At 44.1% G+C, this 19524-nt stretch overlaps 1 protein-coding gene across 6 annotated transcripts in view; it reads left to right on the top strand.

Moving 5' to 3' along the window:
• The window catches only part of sbf2 (SET binding factor 2), a 118052-nt gene that overhangs the window by 51872 nt on the left and 46656 nt on the right, over positions 1-19524 (top strand). For all 6 annotated transcript variants that reach the window (XM_058400676.1, XM_058400675.1, XM_058400680.1 and 3 more), the window contains 10 exons: positions 2449-2581; positions 3630-3738; positions 3820-3933; positions 4121-4198; positions 4456-4569; positions 6213-6341; positions 6488-6586; positions 6954-7158; positions 7602-7711; positions 9022-9171. In XM_058400676.1, coding sequence (XP_058256659.1) covers positions 2449-2581; positions 3630-3738; positions 3820-3933; positions 4121-4198; positions 4456-4569; positions 6213-6341; positions 6488-6586; positions 6954-7158; positions 7602-7711; positions 9022-9171 — 1241 coding nt within the window. The remainder of the gene's footprint in view (positions 1-2448; positions 2582-3629; positions 3739-3819; positions 3934-4120; positions 4199-4455; positions 4570-6212; positions 6342-6487; positions 6587-6953; positions 7159-7601; positions 7712-9021; positions 9172-19524) is intronic.

Here is a 19524-nt window from a genome sequence, read left to right as displayed (position 1 = left end):
TATTATCCGGACCTTCGCTCTCTCTCCCGAGACTGGGTTACGTCAAGCGTCCAACACACGTGTTTCACGTTCACGGAACCGGACACAACAGCCGTGATTAGCCTCACATGTGCAGCGTCGGAATGCAAATTCCAGAATATTCAACGTGCGCTTCATATTTTGTTGGACGTCGAGTGTGTACGTGCACCGCTAGAGCCAGATATCGTTTGTGCTGAAAATGCTTTTCCGTTGTCACGCGAGACCTCGTAGGTGAAGGAGTTTAAAAGCAGCAACGAACACACACACACACACACACATATAAACACACACACACTGCAAAACACCACTGCTCACTCGAACTCGAGAAACCTTCGGGAACACTTGAGAAGAGGATTCACTGGAAGCGCTCGCTGTTTGCTTCGGCTCAATCTGTTCATCCGAGCGATACCGAATAAACGTCCTGTTAAATAGTAAAGAGATTATTATGCGTTTATGTCATTAGCTACATGCTCCTGAACCAAACAATTCACTGAAATCCACTAAACGTTTTTGTTTTGCAGCATAGCTCTCTCTCCGTGAAGCGTGCAGCATGCTCCAACTTCCCCATCTGACACTCACCAGCGTGAGAATAACTCACTCTCCAGAGACCACTGACTCGCTTAATAGTTTGTGAAAAGCCTGTCTGAAGATTGATGCTTGTGGCTGCCTGCTTCATAAATTGAGTGTTGCAACTAACCGCAGAGCCTGGAAGCTCGTCAAGTCGGTCATTACCTTTTATTTTTGTTTACCCCGCGGTTCCCGAGCGCGCTAACACAACTGAGAAGAGCTACTGCAAAAGCACGATGTAAACAAGAGATAAAATCTTTCGTGGAGCTTCTCATACCACCCCAGAGTTCGGTTCTTTTCCAGTAAAGTGTTTAAGTGCATGTTGAAGGTCAACAACGAATAACAAACACGTCATGCTTTTTTATATCACTTCCACTATAGCAGCTGGAGAGAGTCCTTCCCTCACCAGCCCTTCAGTTAAATCAATACGGATTGGTGCAAAAATGATGATGACTTCATCACAACACGCATTCAGCCCTCAATGAATCCTGTGCTTGCAGTTTCTCCATTTCAAGTAGTTTTCTGCAAAAGAAAAATGCATAAAACTATAAATGCATAAAAGGTTTGTCCCAAATTGTTAAAAACGATGCAGGAAAATCAAGCAGGTTTGATCTCAACAGTGCAATCTGAGCATCATCCAGAATCCATCAGAGGCCACCCATCCCTGAAGTCCAACTTTGAGAACGTCTTCCAGCCTCGTCTTGTGCAGACCTGGCGGAACAGGAAGTAGTTTGTCTGCAGTGTGCCCTCTGCTTGTTGTCCATTGGCCTGCATTTATTTGGGGTCGGAAATGGAGCACTGTTTCCAGCTGATAAGTAAATACCTCAAGGTCGGAGAGAAAGAGGACAATGTGTGTGTGTGTGTGGGGCTGGATATCTTTCAGATTATGAAACCTGTTGTCTTCAGTTTAACTGATGCAATGAAGCGTTTCTTCCGACAAGAGGCCAAGGACACCAGCTGGGGATGTAAACATGCTGGAGACATGACATAAATCTGAACTATTACATTCTTCCTTGAGAACTCGTTATTTTGCTTCACGGTGGCTATTAATGGAGGGTAATAAGGTTTTCTGGAAGGTGTGCATCCCAGGAAGTCGCAGTAATCACACACAGTCGCTTGTTATTACAGTGACACACACACACACACACACACAAAGTGCCTGTTCATTTCCCAAGCTCTTCATCATTTGTCGCTGGGCTTGTGCTGGTGTTCATATCATGTTCCTGTTTGCTGTCAGACTCCTAGCTGACACACAGCCGAACCGCTGACCCCCAGGCCGTCCTTGCGGATGCCTCTGTCACAGTTTGGCGCTTTCTGTCTTTCCCTGACTTGTGATTAATGATCTCCTTGGTATGTTGGTAACAAACAAAAACAGGAACTGTAAACCATTTCTCTCCCCCTGACGGTTGATTTTTTCGTTTATATTGTTTACCAAATCCATAAAATGTGTTGTCTTGTGAATATAACTCGCTTATCCTGCCGGATACGGAGCCATGATTTATGTGGAACGTGAGCCGCTGTGATTGCTTTCAGTATAGCGTGAAATTATTCCGTGTTCCAGGACCCTCGTGTAACGGCCAGTCGAACTCGCCTGTTTCACATTATGTCAGACATTTGGTCTTTGTTTTTTGGGGTTTTTTTTGGGGGGGTGGTCGTGTTTGTGACTTTCTCATGGGCTAAAAAATGAAATCATCAGCATTTTTACTAGACTGTAAGCATAGCACCATTCGTGACTCTGGTCTCGAAAACAAGTCGTTATTTTTAGAAGGATTTTGTAATTCCTAGCAGCATCTCTCTGCGCGACAGCCCTTTCCTAATAGAATGCACTTTAATTGCATTTTTATGTTGTTGATTTCATTTCAGGCATCCAGAATGTTCTGAGTCTTTTCTGTGCGGTCCTGACAGAACACAAGGTTCTGTTCCACTCCAGCAGCTACCAGAGACTCGGAGAGGCCTGTCGAGCTTTAGAAGCCCTGATGTTTCCTCTCAAATACAGGTGTGTGAAGAAAACAATTATGAAAGTACACATCATCTCATCATCTCTCTGCATCCTTTTTTTATAATTGAAAAAGTAAATCTCACAGTCTGTGTCTGTATCTGTTGTGCTTCGAATAGTAGCATCCTCACAGTAGGAGGAGTTCTCAAAAGATTGTAGAGTTGCAACATTTGCTCAAAAGAAGCGAATGGAAATTTCCTAGAATTTTCCAGTGGGAATGTTGTCACACACTACTGTGCCATGTGCTCATGTCATTAGATAATAAAATGTTTTCATGCTCCAGTGACAGCTTGTGACTCTTGAATATAAAAGGGTAAATGAGTCATTTTCTTTTTTATCCAATACATCTGAGCGCAGAAAATTACGACATTCAAAGCGGTGTCACAGATGCACACTCATTATCACCAGTAATGCATGTGGTGTGTGTTGAAATATTATTAGTGGTGGGAAAAATTATCAGTTTGTTTTATTTATTTATTTTTGTTTTAAATTTTAATTTAAATTAAATATATATATATATATATATTTTTTTTTCTTTTATATTTTATTTATTTGTTTGTTTAAACAATTTATGTATTTGTTTTTATTTATCCAATTTTTCATTAATTATCTTTGAAAAACAAATCACAAATTTTGTGTATATTTTTTTGTCTTTTAGTTAAACAAAAAAAATCACTAGTTTACTTAATTGTTTTATTTTTGTTTCTTAATTTTTCTTACTTTTTTCCAATTGTTTATTTTTTTATTCAGTTACATGAAATTTAAATAATGTTTATTTGGAATTATTTTTCTTTTTTTTCCTTCACATTTTTTTTAATTAAATTTTTTTTTTTTAATTTTCCCTCAAGTGTGTGTGTGTGTGTGTGTGTGTGTGTATATATGTGTGTGTGTGTTTTGTCCTACTCTTCATTGTGTCTTTGTTTTCCTCCACAGATGCTTCCGTACTTTTTAAAGAATAATCTACTATAAGACGTGTGTGTCTGTGTGTGTGTGTGGTGTTGACCTGCAGCAGCAGTAATCATCTCCCTGTCTGATTTTTGCCCCTCAGCTACCCGTACATACCCATCCTCCCATCTGGGCTGCTGGAGGTCCTGAGCTCGCCCACACCCTTTATCATCGGGGTGCACTCCATGTTCCAGAGTGAAATTCTGGAGCTGGTGAGTTCTTAGTGTTAAACTATTCTATTTCAATACATTAGAATACACTGCGTGTCTCTGACTCTGATGTGTTTGTCACAGCTGGACGTGATCATCGCCGACCTGGACGGAGGAACGATAAAAATCCCCGAGTGTATCCATCTATCTCAGCTCCCCGAGCCTCTCTTACACACTACACACAGCTCGCTGTCTGTGGTGAGTCCGCCTTTACACACTGTAGCTTCTCACCCATATAGTCTCAGCATTGATCACATCCTGACCCTGCCTTTGGCATTCACAAGAAAACTTCTGCTCTCGACTGATTCAGCACTCATCACTTCTAATCACCGGCTTCCCAGCTGAAGCAATAAACTCACATTTCTTCACTCTTGACTCCTTCCAGGTTTTGCACCCAGATCTGGAGATAGCTGATAACGCCTTCCCTCCTCCGCGCTCCGCTCCGTCCAACCTCAAACTGCTGGTAAGTGTTTCACTAATAACCCCCTTGCCTGCCCTCCTGACCTCTCCTGTTGTTTAAGCACAACATCCCTGAAATGGTTATCAGTTATCTGCTCTCCGGGAGTGCTGAAAAAATGTTGAGGAGTGATTTAAGAGTTTTGCATCCTTCATTAGGGGCTCTATTTTTCGAACGTTTCTTAATGTCTCTGACTCAAGACCATTAACTTTCTCTCGTTCTCTCATCCCCCTTCTCTCTCTCTCTCTCTCTCTGACTGGCAGGATAAGGAGGTGAGAGCGGTCTTCCTGCGCTTGTTTGCACAACTGTTTCAGGGCTACAGGTCCTGTCTGCAGCTCATTCGCATCCACTCCGAACCCGTGATTCACTTTCACAAGGTGAGCGACGGCGCGCCAGGCCAAAGCACCCTGACATTAACCTCTGTCTGTGGGGAGGCTTTATGAGGGTCCACCAGTGAATAATTACTGTAAACCGTCCCAGTCCTCTTCAAACCGGTCTAGACTCGTGCTTGCTGGCGTGTAATGCATTTCATATGTTTTGTTCACAAAATACTGTCCAGCCCACAGCGCATAGTTCTTCTAGTGGGTTTTGCAATAATCAGTCTATATCAGGCCACTAAGGAAACAGAAATCGCTTTCATGCGATCTTAAATCATCGCTTTATTGTTCGGTGCATGTTAATTACCCGACTCCAAATCGACGGCCCCGCTACGACCGCGCGTGTGCTGCTTTTGCAATGTCGTCATTATCTTCGGATAACATTCTTGTTTCGCTTTCTACTTTTAGTCACCTAACCCCTGAACTGTCTGGCAATAGATTTATGTCATGCATTATATTCCCATTATATTCTTGTAATGATGCCTAATTAAACAGAATTAGTCCCAGAATTATATTCATTATATTAATTAGTCAACCTAATGCGTATTAATAGTTGAAGATGTTCTTACATGTGATGTGGCTGAAATTGAAATATGGGCACACGGTGCAGTATATAGGGTCGGGAACATTATTCTACATTAAATCGGAAGTCATTTAGGATTTAAGTTCAAGGTAAATATAAAGCGTATGAAATATTAGTATCATTTTTTACAAAATGATTGGATAAATAACCCAACAATGATGATGATGATATAGTCTTTTAATGGTTTTTAATGCTACATAAACACATACAGTAGTGTAGAGCTATCACTGTGGATCTGAGGCGGTATAAAGTCTTTAAAAATACACATATAAGCTTGGGAAATGTTTTGATTTTGGAGAATTTTCATCCAAAATAAGCACATCTTCCTGAGTCCTGAGCTGATTTGAATAAAAATGTCCGGCTTTCCTTAGAACCGAGTGGTTCTGGAGTACAGGGATAAACCGGGGGATAAACCGGGAGATAAGCAGGAAGCCATGCTTCAGTTCGTGAGGCGGTGACTTCATGGGGCTTCAAGTTCCGATGTTATCTCCTCGCCTTAGTTCTCTGTCTTGTGATGAGCCACATGCAAAGAATCAAAATGGCACTACGTGTTTGCGTGCACGACCCCCCCGCCTTGTTTTTATTTGCTTGGGAGGTCGTTTCCACAACAACTTCTCTGCACATCCTTCTCCGAGCACCCCACATGGCTCAGATTATGGCCGAGGAATGCAGCATGTTTCCCCATTAACTCTCAAGCATCCCTGTGTGCCAGCTGCACTGAGGCCCAGCGTATTGCTCCATCCGTCTCACTCAGCCCTACGACAAATACCCCCCCCCCTCCACCGGCCGTCCTCGCTGCAGTCATCTGTTTATAGTACGAGGTCGTCTAATCATTTTTATCCACACAAACAGCGGCGGCTCTTAGGAATGCTGCGGCCGATTGCGCTGTTTGTTTGACAACGGTCTAGTTTAGATAAGTCATTCTGTATCATTTAAGACATGTGGTGTTTTAGCGACACGCTTATTATTATAGGGATTTTCCTGGAGACTGTGAACTGTGACTCATTGATCGAGCATGCCACGACGTTTGACATCTTTGTTCCTTTTCTTTTTCTTGCAGGCTGCCTTCCTGGGCCAGCGTGGCCTGCTCGAGAACGATTTCCTGCCCAAGGTGTTAGATGGGATGGCTTTCGCCGGGTTCGTGTCAGAGAGAGGGCCTCCATACCGAGCCTGTGATCTCTTTGACGAGGTGAAGTGCGGCATTCTCTTTCTCTTACTCCAATGGATGAGCAATCACACTTTAAAATTTTTCATGAATTCATTCTGAATGATGTTTGAGAATACTTAAATAGATTGAGTAGATTGAGATGGTTCTCCTGCTGTTTGTCTTGTTAGTTGGTGGCTTACGACATGGTGCGCTTTAAGGAAGAAGAGGAGAACCCAGGCAAACTCCAGAAACACCTGAGGGAGCTTTCTGAGCAGCTTTATCGCAACGTGAGCACATAAAACTCATCACCTTTTTCCAACAGGCTGCCTCTCTCTCTCTCTCTCTTTCTCCCCCTCTCTCTCCTCTAACCTCTGTTTCTTCACTCCATCTGGCTGTCCTATCGAACAAATCTCTTTGTTTTTCTCTGCTGCACTGTGTTGATTAAGCACTGCGCCTCTGCCAAATATTTGACCACTGATGCTCTCGACATGGACATTTCATTTAGGACTAAGGGTTTGTTTATTGAACTTTTAAGCATCTGCAGAGTAGCTTGGCTCAAGAGGATCTCCATGATTAACGCAGACATTTTTACTGCTTGCCATCGCCACAGTTTTTATTCCAGGTAAAATCCCATGTTCACTCTCTGCTCCTCAGGAAAATCCCAACCCTCACATGGCCTTCCAGAAGGTTCCTCGGCCCAGCGAGGGCTCTCACCTCCGTGTGCACATGGTGCCCTTTCCCCTGATAGACGATGAAAAGGTCGGGGAGCTCATGCAGGAGGGCTTGGCCAAACAAAACCATTCCAACATCAGTACACGAGTCGAGAAGAAGTGTGTGGTGCCTGCAGGTCCCCCTGTGGGTGAGTACCGAAAGCACTAGGAAGGTCATGTATTACATTCTTCTGAATAGTTTTACTTTGGAATGCACATAGAAATTGCAGATGAAGAACCCAAATTGCCTAATTATAGAAAAATAATCATCAGTTAGGTGTAAAGTGTTTTATTCCACTTATACAACAACTCCTTCCATACCTACTAAATAAACGTTCACAAGACTCGTCCCTAGTACAAGTGCAAGTTGTTACTATAGCAACGACAGCACTAATTAGCACTACAGCCTTCCAACCAATCAGAACTGAGAACTCATCAGCAATACGGTGTTATAATTATTGCTCGTTAATAACGATTAATAAAGCCTAGTGTGTCCCAGAACTCCACTTCTGACCATTTCTTAAAAATATTATTCTCATGTTGAATTTTTTTTACTCTAACAGACGCCATGTTCTCTGTCTCCGCATTTTAGTGTCGATCACAGGGAAGGCCAGCTCGGTGTTCAACAGCGCCCGACGCCTGGAGGTGGTGCGAAGCTGCATCGGCTTTATCTTTGACAACAAGACGCTGGAGACGGAGAAAGTGAGCGGAACAGAAGGGCAACATTAACGCCGATTACACAAGCGCACATCCACACACATACGGTGCAAGATGGCCCATAGATTAGAGTGTATTACTCATGGCTTTAGAATGGATATCACCATCAAACCTCCATCTGGGAGTCGTACACATGCAGCAGCTGGGGAGAGGAAAAAAGGGGTGAACTACCAGTCACAAATACTCCCCTTATCTCCCACTCCCTATCACATACAGAAATATTATTCTAACATCAACTAGCGCCATTGCTTACTTTACGTTTTCCTCAGCCAAATAACTCTATAAACCACCTAAACCACAGGGGTTGCCGAGATCTTATCCGAGTCTTTTTTCCGGATGGATTCCCCCTTATAACAGTTATGGGATGGTAGCCAGTTTCTTCACGCACCCATCGGGTTTAATAGAAAAGCCTACGCTCCTTTGTGGCTACAAAAATGCTGAACTCCAAGCTAACCGCTCCACAGAGCCAGTAAAGCCGTCACCACCGTGTAGCCATTTCCACACGCTGATATTAAAATTTGGACGGAGCGCTAGCGGAGCAGCCAGAGGTTTCACCGGTCTGCGTAAACCTTATGCGATACAGTTAGATATTGGCTGTAATGTTTTTTTGTTCCAAGCCTCTATATCAAAAACATCTTTTCATATTAATATTATGTAACAAATTGAAGAAAAAATGCAGTTCCATTATGATATTGTCTTATAGGGAGGAGGGGGCATTTATTTATTTTGCTCACGTCATTATCGGGTCAGCCAAACGTCGCCGCAAATGGACACACGATGAAATATTTCTATTGCAGTGGGCGTGGCATCGGATAAGATGACCCCGCCCACGTCCACAGCATACAGGAGCTTGCAGAATGGATTGATGAGGCTAAATCATATACTTTGGTCTTCACAGTCCAGAAATCTCAACCCTTTTGGACCGAGCAGTCTCAAACATCTTCATTAAAACACAAAGCCTTGTGTAGGTTTTCGAGGGAACCACAGAGGTGTGGGAGGTGCTAAATTTGTTATGATGTCGTGTGACTAATACGTGCTATCTGCCTTAGTCCACATTCATTTCACTGATACCAGGAAGTATTAAAAATAAATATGTACATCATGAGCTTTTATTAACTTTTTAACCACACGACGACACAAAAGCTGTTGACTGACCCTGTGAGAAGAGTTCTAAAGGAGAACCTCAGACCAAATAATAACCAGTGCTGACAGAACAGGTGGACGTTCTGGGTTGTGTGGGTTTTTTGCTGCTGAGTGAGATCTGAATATGGTGGTGGTGTTATTGTTGTGTCCAGGCTCTCCCTGCAGCCCTGCGCGCCCTGAAAGGCAAAGCAGCTCGACAGTGTCTGACCGAAGAGCTCAGTCTACACGTACAGCTGAACCGCGCCATCCTGGACCACCAGCAGTTCGACCACATAGTGCGGATGATGAACTGCGCTCTTCAGGTGGGAGAACGTCACATACCCGCACTCACAATTACAGGAACTGGAGATCAAGCTTACAGTCCATTAAAGTAAACCATTTTGCAACTCGTTTTTTCCTTAAAACTCATGACTTCCTTTACCGATTTTCCTTGAGGTATTTAAGAGCTAAACCGCAGACTATACCCTCGGAGAAGCTCTAATAGCTATCTTTTCCGCCTGGAACATTTAGCTAGTGAGACCTCCTGGTGTCTTTTCATGAAGTAAAGAGCGAAGAAGTGCGCAGACATGTGTATTCCAGGTTTATTGCTTTAACTCGCTCAGAGTTTGCGATACCTTCGTTATGACTCATATGAATATACATGGAGAAGTCATTTGGGTTAATTACGGCTCTTCGGTTTATATTAAGTTTGTAATTTATGACCATTTGAGAGAACAGAACCCCACCGGAAGCCTATGTTGTTTTTTTATTTTTAATTGCACAACAGTTAGTGAGTTATTAAAAATTTCCCCTAAATTTTTCTTCTCTCGTGTTCCTCTATAAACTGTCACGTTACCCTCAATCAGTGCGTAACGAGGTCCTGCTGGTAGTCCTTTGTTTTACAGCTCCACATCACGAGGTTGGGGGGTTTTTAACAGCGCGGCGCCGTTTTACTAGTGCTCAGCTTTTATGGAGTCACTTTGAGTTCCTGGCATATTTTGGTGCTCTGAACCTGGCTGAGGTTATTAGTCCCAAACATCTGCAGCCGGAGTGGACTCGAGCGCTGCACCTCACTGGATGTGGGAGCTGTAAAAGCAGTCAGGGGCACGGCGGCTTGAGCTATTCACGCTCCGCGTCTATGATGGGGAGGTCAAATATGCGCTCTGCAATGTGTTTTTGGCCCTCGGCGCAATATTTGCGAAGGCTTTGGTATGCTGCCTCGTTAGATATCTGACCCTCGGTCAAGCTTAACTCTCGTCCGTAAAGGGGGGGGGGTTTGTTGGTGCATCGTTAGTGAAATTTATACAGTGAGCGAAAAATAACTCATGTTTATGTTTGATATATATTTCAATTGGATGGATGTCTCGGTCTAATTTAGCCAAGGATGATGATTGTGAGTTTTTAAATTATTTTTATTTTTTAAGAATGCAACAGAGCAGATCTGAAACCAAGCCAGAGCTTTCTGTATATAATAAAATGCCTAATATGCCATCAGAAGCACTTAAAGATGACGACTAACAGCGCGGCAGACAATATACAGCTCTCTACACAACGTCCGGTGACTTCATACAGATTTACAGAGACTGAATTAGCAAGGAATGCTCTTGAATCATAGCACGAAGATAACATATTGCAGAAGGCCATATTTTTTTTTCTCCCCCTCACACGGGGCCTCCGTTTTGTGTCCATCATTTCGAGGTTACCGGCACGTGGAGACGTCCTAATGGAAGCCACCTGACTGATAGTAGAGTGTGGTGCTGGAGGATCGTTAAACGCAGCGATGATAAAAGTCTCATCCACCAGAGGCCAGAGTGTCCGCACGTGCTCGGGAACGACATCGCGGGGAGCGTTACATGTGTAGTTGACCTCATCCAGAAACTGGGGGCCTTTTATTTCTCCCCCAGCACTGGGCATGCACTGAGTTTTAAGGAATGTCTCAATGGATGGAACAGATATCGCTTTATTATACCGATGCAGTTACCGCTTAAAACATTCACATTTTTTGCTTTTTACAGTTGCGCGGTCATAAATCTTCTCGTGTCTCCTCTGTTTAATAAGCACACATGAGCAGAGCTTGGAGAGCTTGCACTAGGTTTGCCCTAGGCACCTGTAGCAGTATTACGCCATCTTATATGGGGCGCGTTACACATAGTTGGAGTGCACACATCGTTTTCATTCTTTCTCATCTCCAAACCGGACTTTATTTTTAAAAGCGTGCCGCTGTTTGGTTACGCTGCAGATAATAAAATTGTTCAGTCTAAATATTATTCGCATACTATAGGTGTGTTAAGAAAGCATTGGAAGAATTTTTTAATTATTTCAAATTATCAATATTCCCTACTTTAATTTTCACTCCTGTATTATATTCTCCCAAACATCTGCTGGAAAAAAGATCTTCCCGCGAGCAGCCAGGAGTCCATGGATTAGTTTCAGATGAGCTGGAAAAGAAACAGAAATAGCAGATAGCTTGCTCTCTTGAATTGTTTTCATATCTCACGCTGAGCAATCTCATCGGCTCGCTTCATCACGGGGAAAAAAAAAAGGGGAGGGTCGGCACAAAAAGTGCTGACATACGACAGCCCGTGGCCGGTGCCAGTACTTGTTTATGAGATATGCATGCAATGACCTCGACGCTTAAAAACGAGCACACACACACGGACATAGACAGCCTCACAGAGAGAGCTCTTTTTTGGCTTATCGCACAGCCGCCTTGTCACACATGTCAGTGTTGTAATCGAGTATAATAGCTCATTAGTGTAAATAGATGGACTAGGGTTTGTCTATCTCTGAAAAATGTGGTGCATTCCTGCACACACTCGTAGCGAGGTCAAGGCATTATGGGATCCACATGTCGCCCTGGCTGCCGTCGTGGCTTGTTTTTCACCGTTCGGTGACAAGTTTGCTCGTTCCACCGCTCCGTCGTAATTTTTCTTGCAGGAAAAACGATCAGGGCACGTTACAGTTACATAAGTTACAGGCTGTACATTAGATCAGAGGTGAAATAATATGCGCCACATGGGAGGAAAACTCCGCTCCGTTCGCCCTGATAGACTTCTCTACAAATCCGTGACCATGTGTTTCTATGAACAAGTTATACCCACATGTGCACTAAATCAGCTGGATATTTATGCACAGGCATATGTGAAGCTGTTGGATGCCTCAGCAGGAGCTCCACAGTCCATTTCCAGACAAGCTGCAAGCTCGACAGACCCGCCGGAGATGGAGACAACCGCAGGGCACAACCCTGTCAGTCATCGCCCGCCATCCAGAGCACTAAGTGATCAGATATAGAGCTTAAAAGCTTTAGAGGCTTGAGTCTCGTCTCCAAGCACTTTGAGGGGAGCTTATCTTCAAACCATGAAGCCTGCTCTGATCTACTCTGCTCACGCTCCATCTCCTCCTCAGTAGCTGCTGTGTCAGTGACCGCATGCTCGTGTTTTGTGCCTCGATCTGATTACTTGTTCTGCGAGGCATCTGTAGGTGGCGTCAGATCAGGCTGGCTCTTTCCTTCCTTGTTATTTTTGATATCAAAGCTGCTTTGTTGTGCATTCCTGTGGTGCTTGCCATTATCCTGTTTCGTTTTTGCACCAAGGCACGTGATCGCTTCCAAGGAAAATGCCTCTCCACAAGTGTTTAAGCCGTCTGTAAATGATGGACTTTATTAATCACAGCCTCATCTGACAAACATGTTAATGCTAGTAGTATTTAGAGTAGAGTGTTGTTTGGATTTGTAGGTGATGGCTATAACCATGGCCAGATCAGAGACCGGATGTTGAGCAAGACGAACAAAGTCTCTGCAGGGGGGACAGAGTGCAAAATCATCCTGGCATCCCAAACATTTCCTGCAGTGACCGATGACCGAGCTGTGAGACACTCAGTTTCTTGCACCGAAGTCTGTTTCTTAACACTGTGCCTGCGTCTGGCATTCTGTAGAAATGGTCTGTTAAATCCAGCATCCTTCAGTGTTTTTTGGTGTGTCCCTCTGAGGGGCACTTAAACATTTCCTTTCATGTTTTAGAAACGTCCCCTAATAACTGACCCCTGGCTATTAATCATTCAGAAACCACTATTAAATAAAATACTTTTTTTGGCTTGAATTTGGATCAAATGAGTTACCAGATTTTTTTTTTCCTCCAGAATTTTAATATTTTCTATGCACAAATGCATTTTATAAAGCCTCATGATAATGTGTTGGCCAGCAACCTAATATACTCCCTAGTACACTGATCAAGCAAAACATTATGACCACCTGTCTAAGATTGTGCTGGTCCCCCTTTTGCTCTCAAAACAGCCCTGACCTGTCCTGCACTGTGTATTCTGACACCTTTCTATCAGAACCAGCATTAACTTCTTCAGCAGTTTGAGCAACAGTAGCTCATCTGTTGGATTGGATCACACGGGCCAGCCTTCACTCCCCATGTTCATCAGTGAGCCTTGACCGCCCATGACCCTGTCTCCGGTTCACCACTGTTCCTTCCTTGGACCACTTTTGATAGATACTGACCACTGCAGACCGGGAACACCCCACAAGAGCTGCAGTTTTGGAGATGCTCTGATCCAGTGGTCTAGCCATCACAATTTGGTCCTTCGTCAAACTCGCTCAAATCCTTACACTTGTCCATTTTTCCTGCTTCTAACATCAACTTGGAGGACAAAATGTTCACTTGCTGTCTAATATATCCCACCCACTAACAGGTGCCATGATGAGGAGATACTCAGTGTTATTCACCTCACCTGGCACTGCTCAGTATGATCGGTGTACTTAGATTAGCAATAGATTGCTGTCAGCTTCGTGTCAGTGGTGTGTCTGTCAATATTGGCTGTAAATTTGTAGTTATGCGATATATATATATATATATATATATATATATATATATATATATATATATATATATATATATATATATATATATATATATATAAAATATACAATGGCTCATACAAGCCAATTCTTTGGCACGAAATAAGCCCAAGAACAGAGTGACAGGCAGGAGCTGACAGCCAATCAGAAAAGAGATAGAAAGACACACCTCATGAGAGAGTAAGCAATAGGAGGTAAAGTTAATACTACTAGATTTTAGAGCTCGTTTTGTTGCTGAACAAATAACTGATTTGTTCTTGCAGTGATTAACATAAAGTGCTAATCTTTAAACCGGTTTATATCAAGTTATTCGAGTCATCTGCTCTCCTCGCTGGATATTTGTTTATCTTTCAGCCGCAAGGCACCAGAGGTGATAGTTTTGTTCCCTGCACTGTAATTGAGATAGCTAGAGATAGATAGTGGGCTAGCTTTATCAGCACCACATGGGCTGGATGGTATTCTTGCAGAGTAGATGTGTATGTAAATTTTTTATTTATTTATTTATTTATTTTTAAATATGTGCGTGAATGCATGAGTGAGTGAATGCGTGAGTGAGTGAATGAGTGAGTGAGTGATTGAGTGAATGCGTGAGTGAGTGAGTGAATGCATGAGTGAGTGATTGAGTGAGTGAGTGTGTGAATGCGTGAGTGAGTGAGTGTGTGAATGCGTGAGTGTGTGAATGTGTGAGTGAGTGTGTGAATGTGTGAGTGAGTGTGTGAATGTGTGAGTGAGTGTGTGAATGTGTGAGTGAGTGTGTGAATGTGTGAGTGAGTGTGTGAATGCGTGAGTGTGTGAATGCGTGAGTGTGTGAATGCGTGAGTGTGTGAATGTGTGTGAGTGTGTGAATGCGTGTGAGTGTGTGAATGCGTGAGTGAGTGAGTGAATGCATGAGTGAATGAGTGACTGCGTGAGTGTGTGAATGTGTGAGTGAGTGAGTGTGTGAATGCGTGAGTGTGTGAATGCGTGAGTGAGTGAGTGTGTGAATGCGTGAGTGAATGTGTGAATGCGTGAGTGAGTGAGTGAATGTGTGAGTGAGTGAGTGTGTGAATGCGTGAGTGAGTGAATGCGTGAGTGAGTGAGTGTGTGTGTGAGTGAGTGTGTGTGTGTGAATGCGTGAGTGAGTGAATGCGTGAGTGAGTGAGTGAATGCGTGAGTGTGTGTGTGAGTGAGTGAGTGTGTGAATGCGTGAGTGAGTGTGTGTGTGTGTGAGTGAGTGAGTGTGTGAGTGAGTGAGTGAGTGTGTGAATGCGTGAGTGAGTGAGTGAATGCGTGAGTGTGTGAGTGAGTGAATGCGTGAGTGAGTGAGTGAATGCGCGAGTGTGTGAGTGAGTGAGTGAATGCGTGAGTGAGTGTGTGAGTGAGTGAGTGAATGCGTGAGTGTGTGAGTGAGTGAATGCGTGAGTGAGTGAGTGAATGCGCGAGTGTGTGAGTGAGTGAGTGAATGCGTGAGTGAGTGAGTGAATGTGTGAGTGAGTGAATGCGTGAGTGAATGTGTGAGTGAGTGAATGCGTGAGTGAGTGTGTGAGTGAGTGAGTGAATGCGTGAGTGTGTGAGTGAGTGAATGCGTGAGTGAGTGAGTGAATGCGTGAGTGAGTGTGTGAATGCGTGAGTGAGTGAGTGAATGCGTGAGTGAGTGTGTGAGTGAGTGAGTGAGTGAATGCGTGAGTGTGTGAGTGAGTGAATGCGTGAGTGAGTGAGTGAGTGAATGCGTGAGTGAGTGTGTGAATGCGTGAGTGAGTGAGTGAATGCGTGAGTGAGTGTGTGAGTGAGTGAGTGAGTGAATGCGTGAGTGTGTGAGTGAGTGAATGCGTGAGTGAGTGAGTGAGTGTGTGAATGCGTGAGTGAGTGTGTGAGTGAGTGAATGCGTGAGTGAGTGAGTGAGTGAATGCGTGAGTGAGTGAGTGAATGCGTGAGTGAGTGAGTGAGTGAATGCGTGAGTGAGTGAGTGAGTGAATGCGTGAGTGAGTGTGTGAGTGAGTGAATGCGTGAGTGAGTGAGTGAGTGAATGCGTGAGTGAGTGTGTGAGTGAGTGAATGCGTGAGTGAGTGAGTGAGTGAATGCGTGAGTGTGTGAGTGAGTGAATGCGTGAGTGAGTGTGTGAATGCGTGAGTGAGTGTGTGAGTGAGTGAGTGAGTGAATGCGTGAGTGAGTGAGTGAGTGAATGCGTGAGTGTGTGAGTGAGTGAATGCGTGAGTGAGTGAGTGAATGCGTGAGTGAGTGAGTGAATGCGTGAGTGTGTGAGTGAATGCGTGAGTGAGTGAGTGTGTGAATGCGTGAGTGAGTGAGTGAATGCGTGAGTGAGTGAGTGAGTAAGTGAGTGCGTGTGTGTGAGTGAGTGGGAGGGTGAGTGAGTGTGTGAGAGATTTTGTGTGTGTGTGTGATTATGCCCTCTGATGGGTTGACACCCCACCTTGTGTTGGTGTCCCTCGCCCATGGGATAGACTCCAGGTTCCCTGACACCCTGTGTAAGATGAACGCTACAGAAAATGTATTAATAAATGTTATAAATATTGTCTTCCATTAGTTTCTCTAAGCTCTTCTTCTTATCATTTCAGACTACATTAATGGTGTTAATTGATACATAGACATTATGTTTAAAAAAAAAAAAAAGTGCTGATGTGAGTGAGAATTTGTAACCCCCCCAACACCTACACACACACACACACACACACCCCATCTGTTATCCAGCTTGCTCTCCACACCAGAACAAAAGACGTCAGAGATTCTCATTAGCATGAGAGCTTGAACGTTTGTAGGATTTCTATGGAGTCATGACTGAATCCCGCTGATGAACTGATCAGATTTTGGAAACAGGGTCAAGGTCAAATGTCTGAAATAGTTTTCCTTTAGTAGCTTCCTCCTGCTTGTCATACAGAGATGTTCCATAATTTAGGAGCCATTTTCACCATCGGTCCAAGATTCTCATTAGCGCGATATCTCAAAGAGCGAGTGCCTGAGTGGTCGAGGATTTATACGGAGTTTATCGCTGGAACTGATTCAAACAGGGTCAAGGTCACTGCAAGGTCAAATGTCTGAAATAGTTATTCTTTAATAACTTCCTCCCTGTTTAAAATATGGTTTAAGGGTTCTTCTGGGATATAAATTATGCTCTTCTACTCTTAATGTTCAGCTTTATCATCAGCTTCAGCATCACTGCCACTGTTTTTAACTTCTTTCATTTAAAAATCCTCTCGTTTTCTCCGTGATATATACACTATATTGCCAAAAGTATTCGCTCACCCATCCAAATAATCAGAATCAGGTGTTCCAATCACTTCCATGGCCACAGGTGTATAAAATCAAGCACCTAGGCATGCAGACTGTTTTTACAAACATTTGTGAAAGAATGGGTCGCTCTCAGGAGCTCAGTGAATTCCAGTGTGGAACTGTGATAGGATGCCACCTGTGCAACAAATCCAGTCGTGAAATTTCCTCGCTCCTAAATATTCCACAGTCAACTGTCAGCTGTATTATAAGAACGTGGAAGTGTTTGGGAACGACAGCAACTCAGCCACGAAGTGGTAGGCCACGTAAACTGACGGAGCGGGGTCAGCGGATGCTGAGGCGCATAGTGCGAAGAGGTCGCCAACTTTCTGCAGAGTCAATCGCTACAGACCTCCAAACTTCATGTGGCCTTCAGATTAGCTCAAGAACAGTGCGCAGAGAGCTTCATGGAATGGGTTTCCATGGCCGAGCAGCTGCATCCAAGCCATACATCACCAAGTGCAATGCAGAGCGTCGGATGCAGTGGTGTAAAGCACGCCGCCACTGGACTCTAGAGCAGTGGAGACGCGTTCTCTGGAGTGACGAATCGCGCTTCTCCATCTGGCAATCTGATGGACGAGTCTGGGTTTGGCGGTTGCCAGGAGAACGGTACTTGTCTGACTGCATTGTTCCAAGTGTAAAGTTTGGTGGAGGGGGATTATGGTGTGGGGTTGTTTTTCAGGAGCTGGGCTTGGCCCCTTAGTTCCAGTGAAAGGAACTCTGAATGCTTCAGCATACCAAGACATTTTGGACAATTCCATGCTCCCAACTTTGTGGGAACAGTTTGGAGCTGGCCCCTTCCTCTTCCAACATGACTGTGCACCAGTGACCAAAGCAAGGTCCATAAAGACATGGATGACAGAGTCTGGTGTGGATGAACTTGACTGGCCTGCACAGAGTCCTGACCTCAACCCGATAGAACACCTTTGGGATGAATTAGAGCAGAGACTGAGAGCCAGGCCTTCTCGTCCAACATCAGTGTGTGACCTCACAAATGCGCTTCTGGAAGAATGGTCAAAAATTCCCATAAACACACTCCTAAACCTTGTGGACAGCCTTCCCAGAAGAGTTGAAGCTGTTATAGCTGCAAAGGGTGGACCGACGTCATATTGAACCCTATGGATTAGGAATGGGATGTCACTTAAGTTCATATGCAAGTCAAGGCAGGTGAGCGAATACTTTTGGCAATATAGTGTATCTGTCTATCCGGGAGTGTTAACACAGAACCCGGCCCACTGGGAAGCTGTGATGTAGATCATTCCCATGCACAGTTGTTACCTTTTAGTAGCAGCAGGTAAACACCATGCAGCCCCCATCAGCCCTGGCCCCGGCCTTGACCTCAGCGCTGGCTGAACAAACATCAGTAAATGACTGGATGTTAGTCAAAAGTGCTCTGAGCAAATATTACCCACGTTATACAGGAAACTTTCACAGACTTGTCATGAAGCACCTGTTTTTTGAGGCTATTGTGCTATTTTTGCTCACCGTCATACGGATTTCTTGTCACAAGGCAAACAGTCGCACGGCTCCTTGAAAGAGTGTGTGTAGTAATGCGTACAGGAAGATGATCCGTCTTCATTTCCCTCCTTAGTGTGTACAAAAGTCAAAATGCCAGAGGGAAGTAGGTCACATGCTGTAATGCATGTAGACACACACACACACACACACACACAGTGCCCTGTAGGAGCACGTACTGTATGGATTCAAAGTGTTCTGACTCACAGCCACATGAACTCATGCAGTCATGCATTCCTGTGTAGCTGAGTAAAAGCCTCATACGTGTTGCAACAATCACTCATTATACTCTGCACTTCGGTCCATAACTGTTAGGTGTGACCTCTCAGTTTAACCGAAGTGAAAATTTCTGTGTGTGTGTTATTATAAGATGATGATCTACTTGTGTTTTTAGTCTTCTTATTCCACAGCTAGGAGATTGTATTAGAAGAAGAATGACACATTTTACCCATTTGTAATGATTTAATTTTATCCTTTTTATTCTGAAGCAGGATGTTTAATAGGCACGAGTGTCACGGCTGCCGATTCTCTAAGCCATCTGAGATGATTCGGCGTCTAACGTTAATGCTCCGAGCTTGTCTCCGTCAGTTCACCATATAACCTCTGGCATATTACACACTGAAAGGTATACCGATCAGGCATAACGTTATGAACACTGAGAGGTGAAGTGAATAAGACTGATGATCTCCTCATCATGGCACCTGTTAGTGGGTGGGATATATTAGGCAGCAAGTGAACATTTTGTCCTCAAAGTTGATGTTAGTAGCAGGAAAAATGGACAAGCGTAAGGATTTGAGCGAGTTTGATGAAGGGCCAAATCGTGATGGCTAGACCACTGGATCAGAGCATCTCCAAAACTGCAGCTCTTGTGGGGTGTTCCCGGTCTGCAGTGGTCACTATTTATCAAAGAAAGGAACAGTGGTGAACCGGAGACAGGGTCATGGGCAGTCAAGGCTCATTGATTCCCGTGGGGAGTGAAGGCTGGCCCGTGTGAGGGCTGTTTTGGGAGCAAAAAGGGGGACCAACACAATATTAG

Source organism: Hemibagrus wyckioides, linkage group LG10, assembly GCF_019097595.1.
Source record: "Hemibagrus wyckioides isolate EC202008001 linkage group LG10, SWU_Hwy_1.0, whole genome shotgun sequence".
NCBI lineage: Eukaryota > Metazoa > Chordata > Actinopteri > Siluriformes > Bagridae > Hemibagrus > Hemibagrus wyckioides.
The sequence above is the reverse complement of the archived record's forward strand: the minus strand, read 5'-3'. Positions and strand labels throughout refer to the sequence as shown.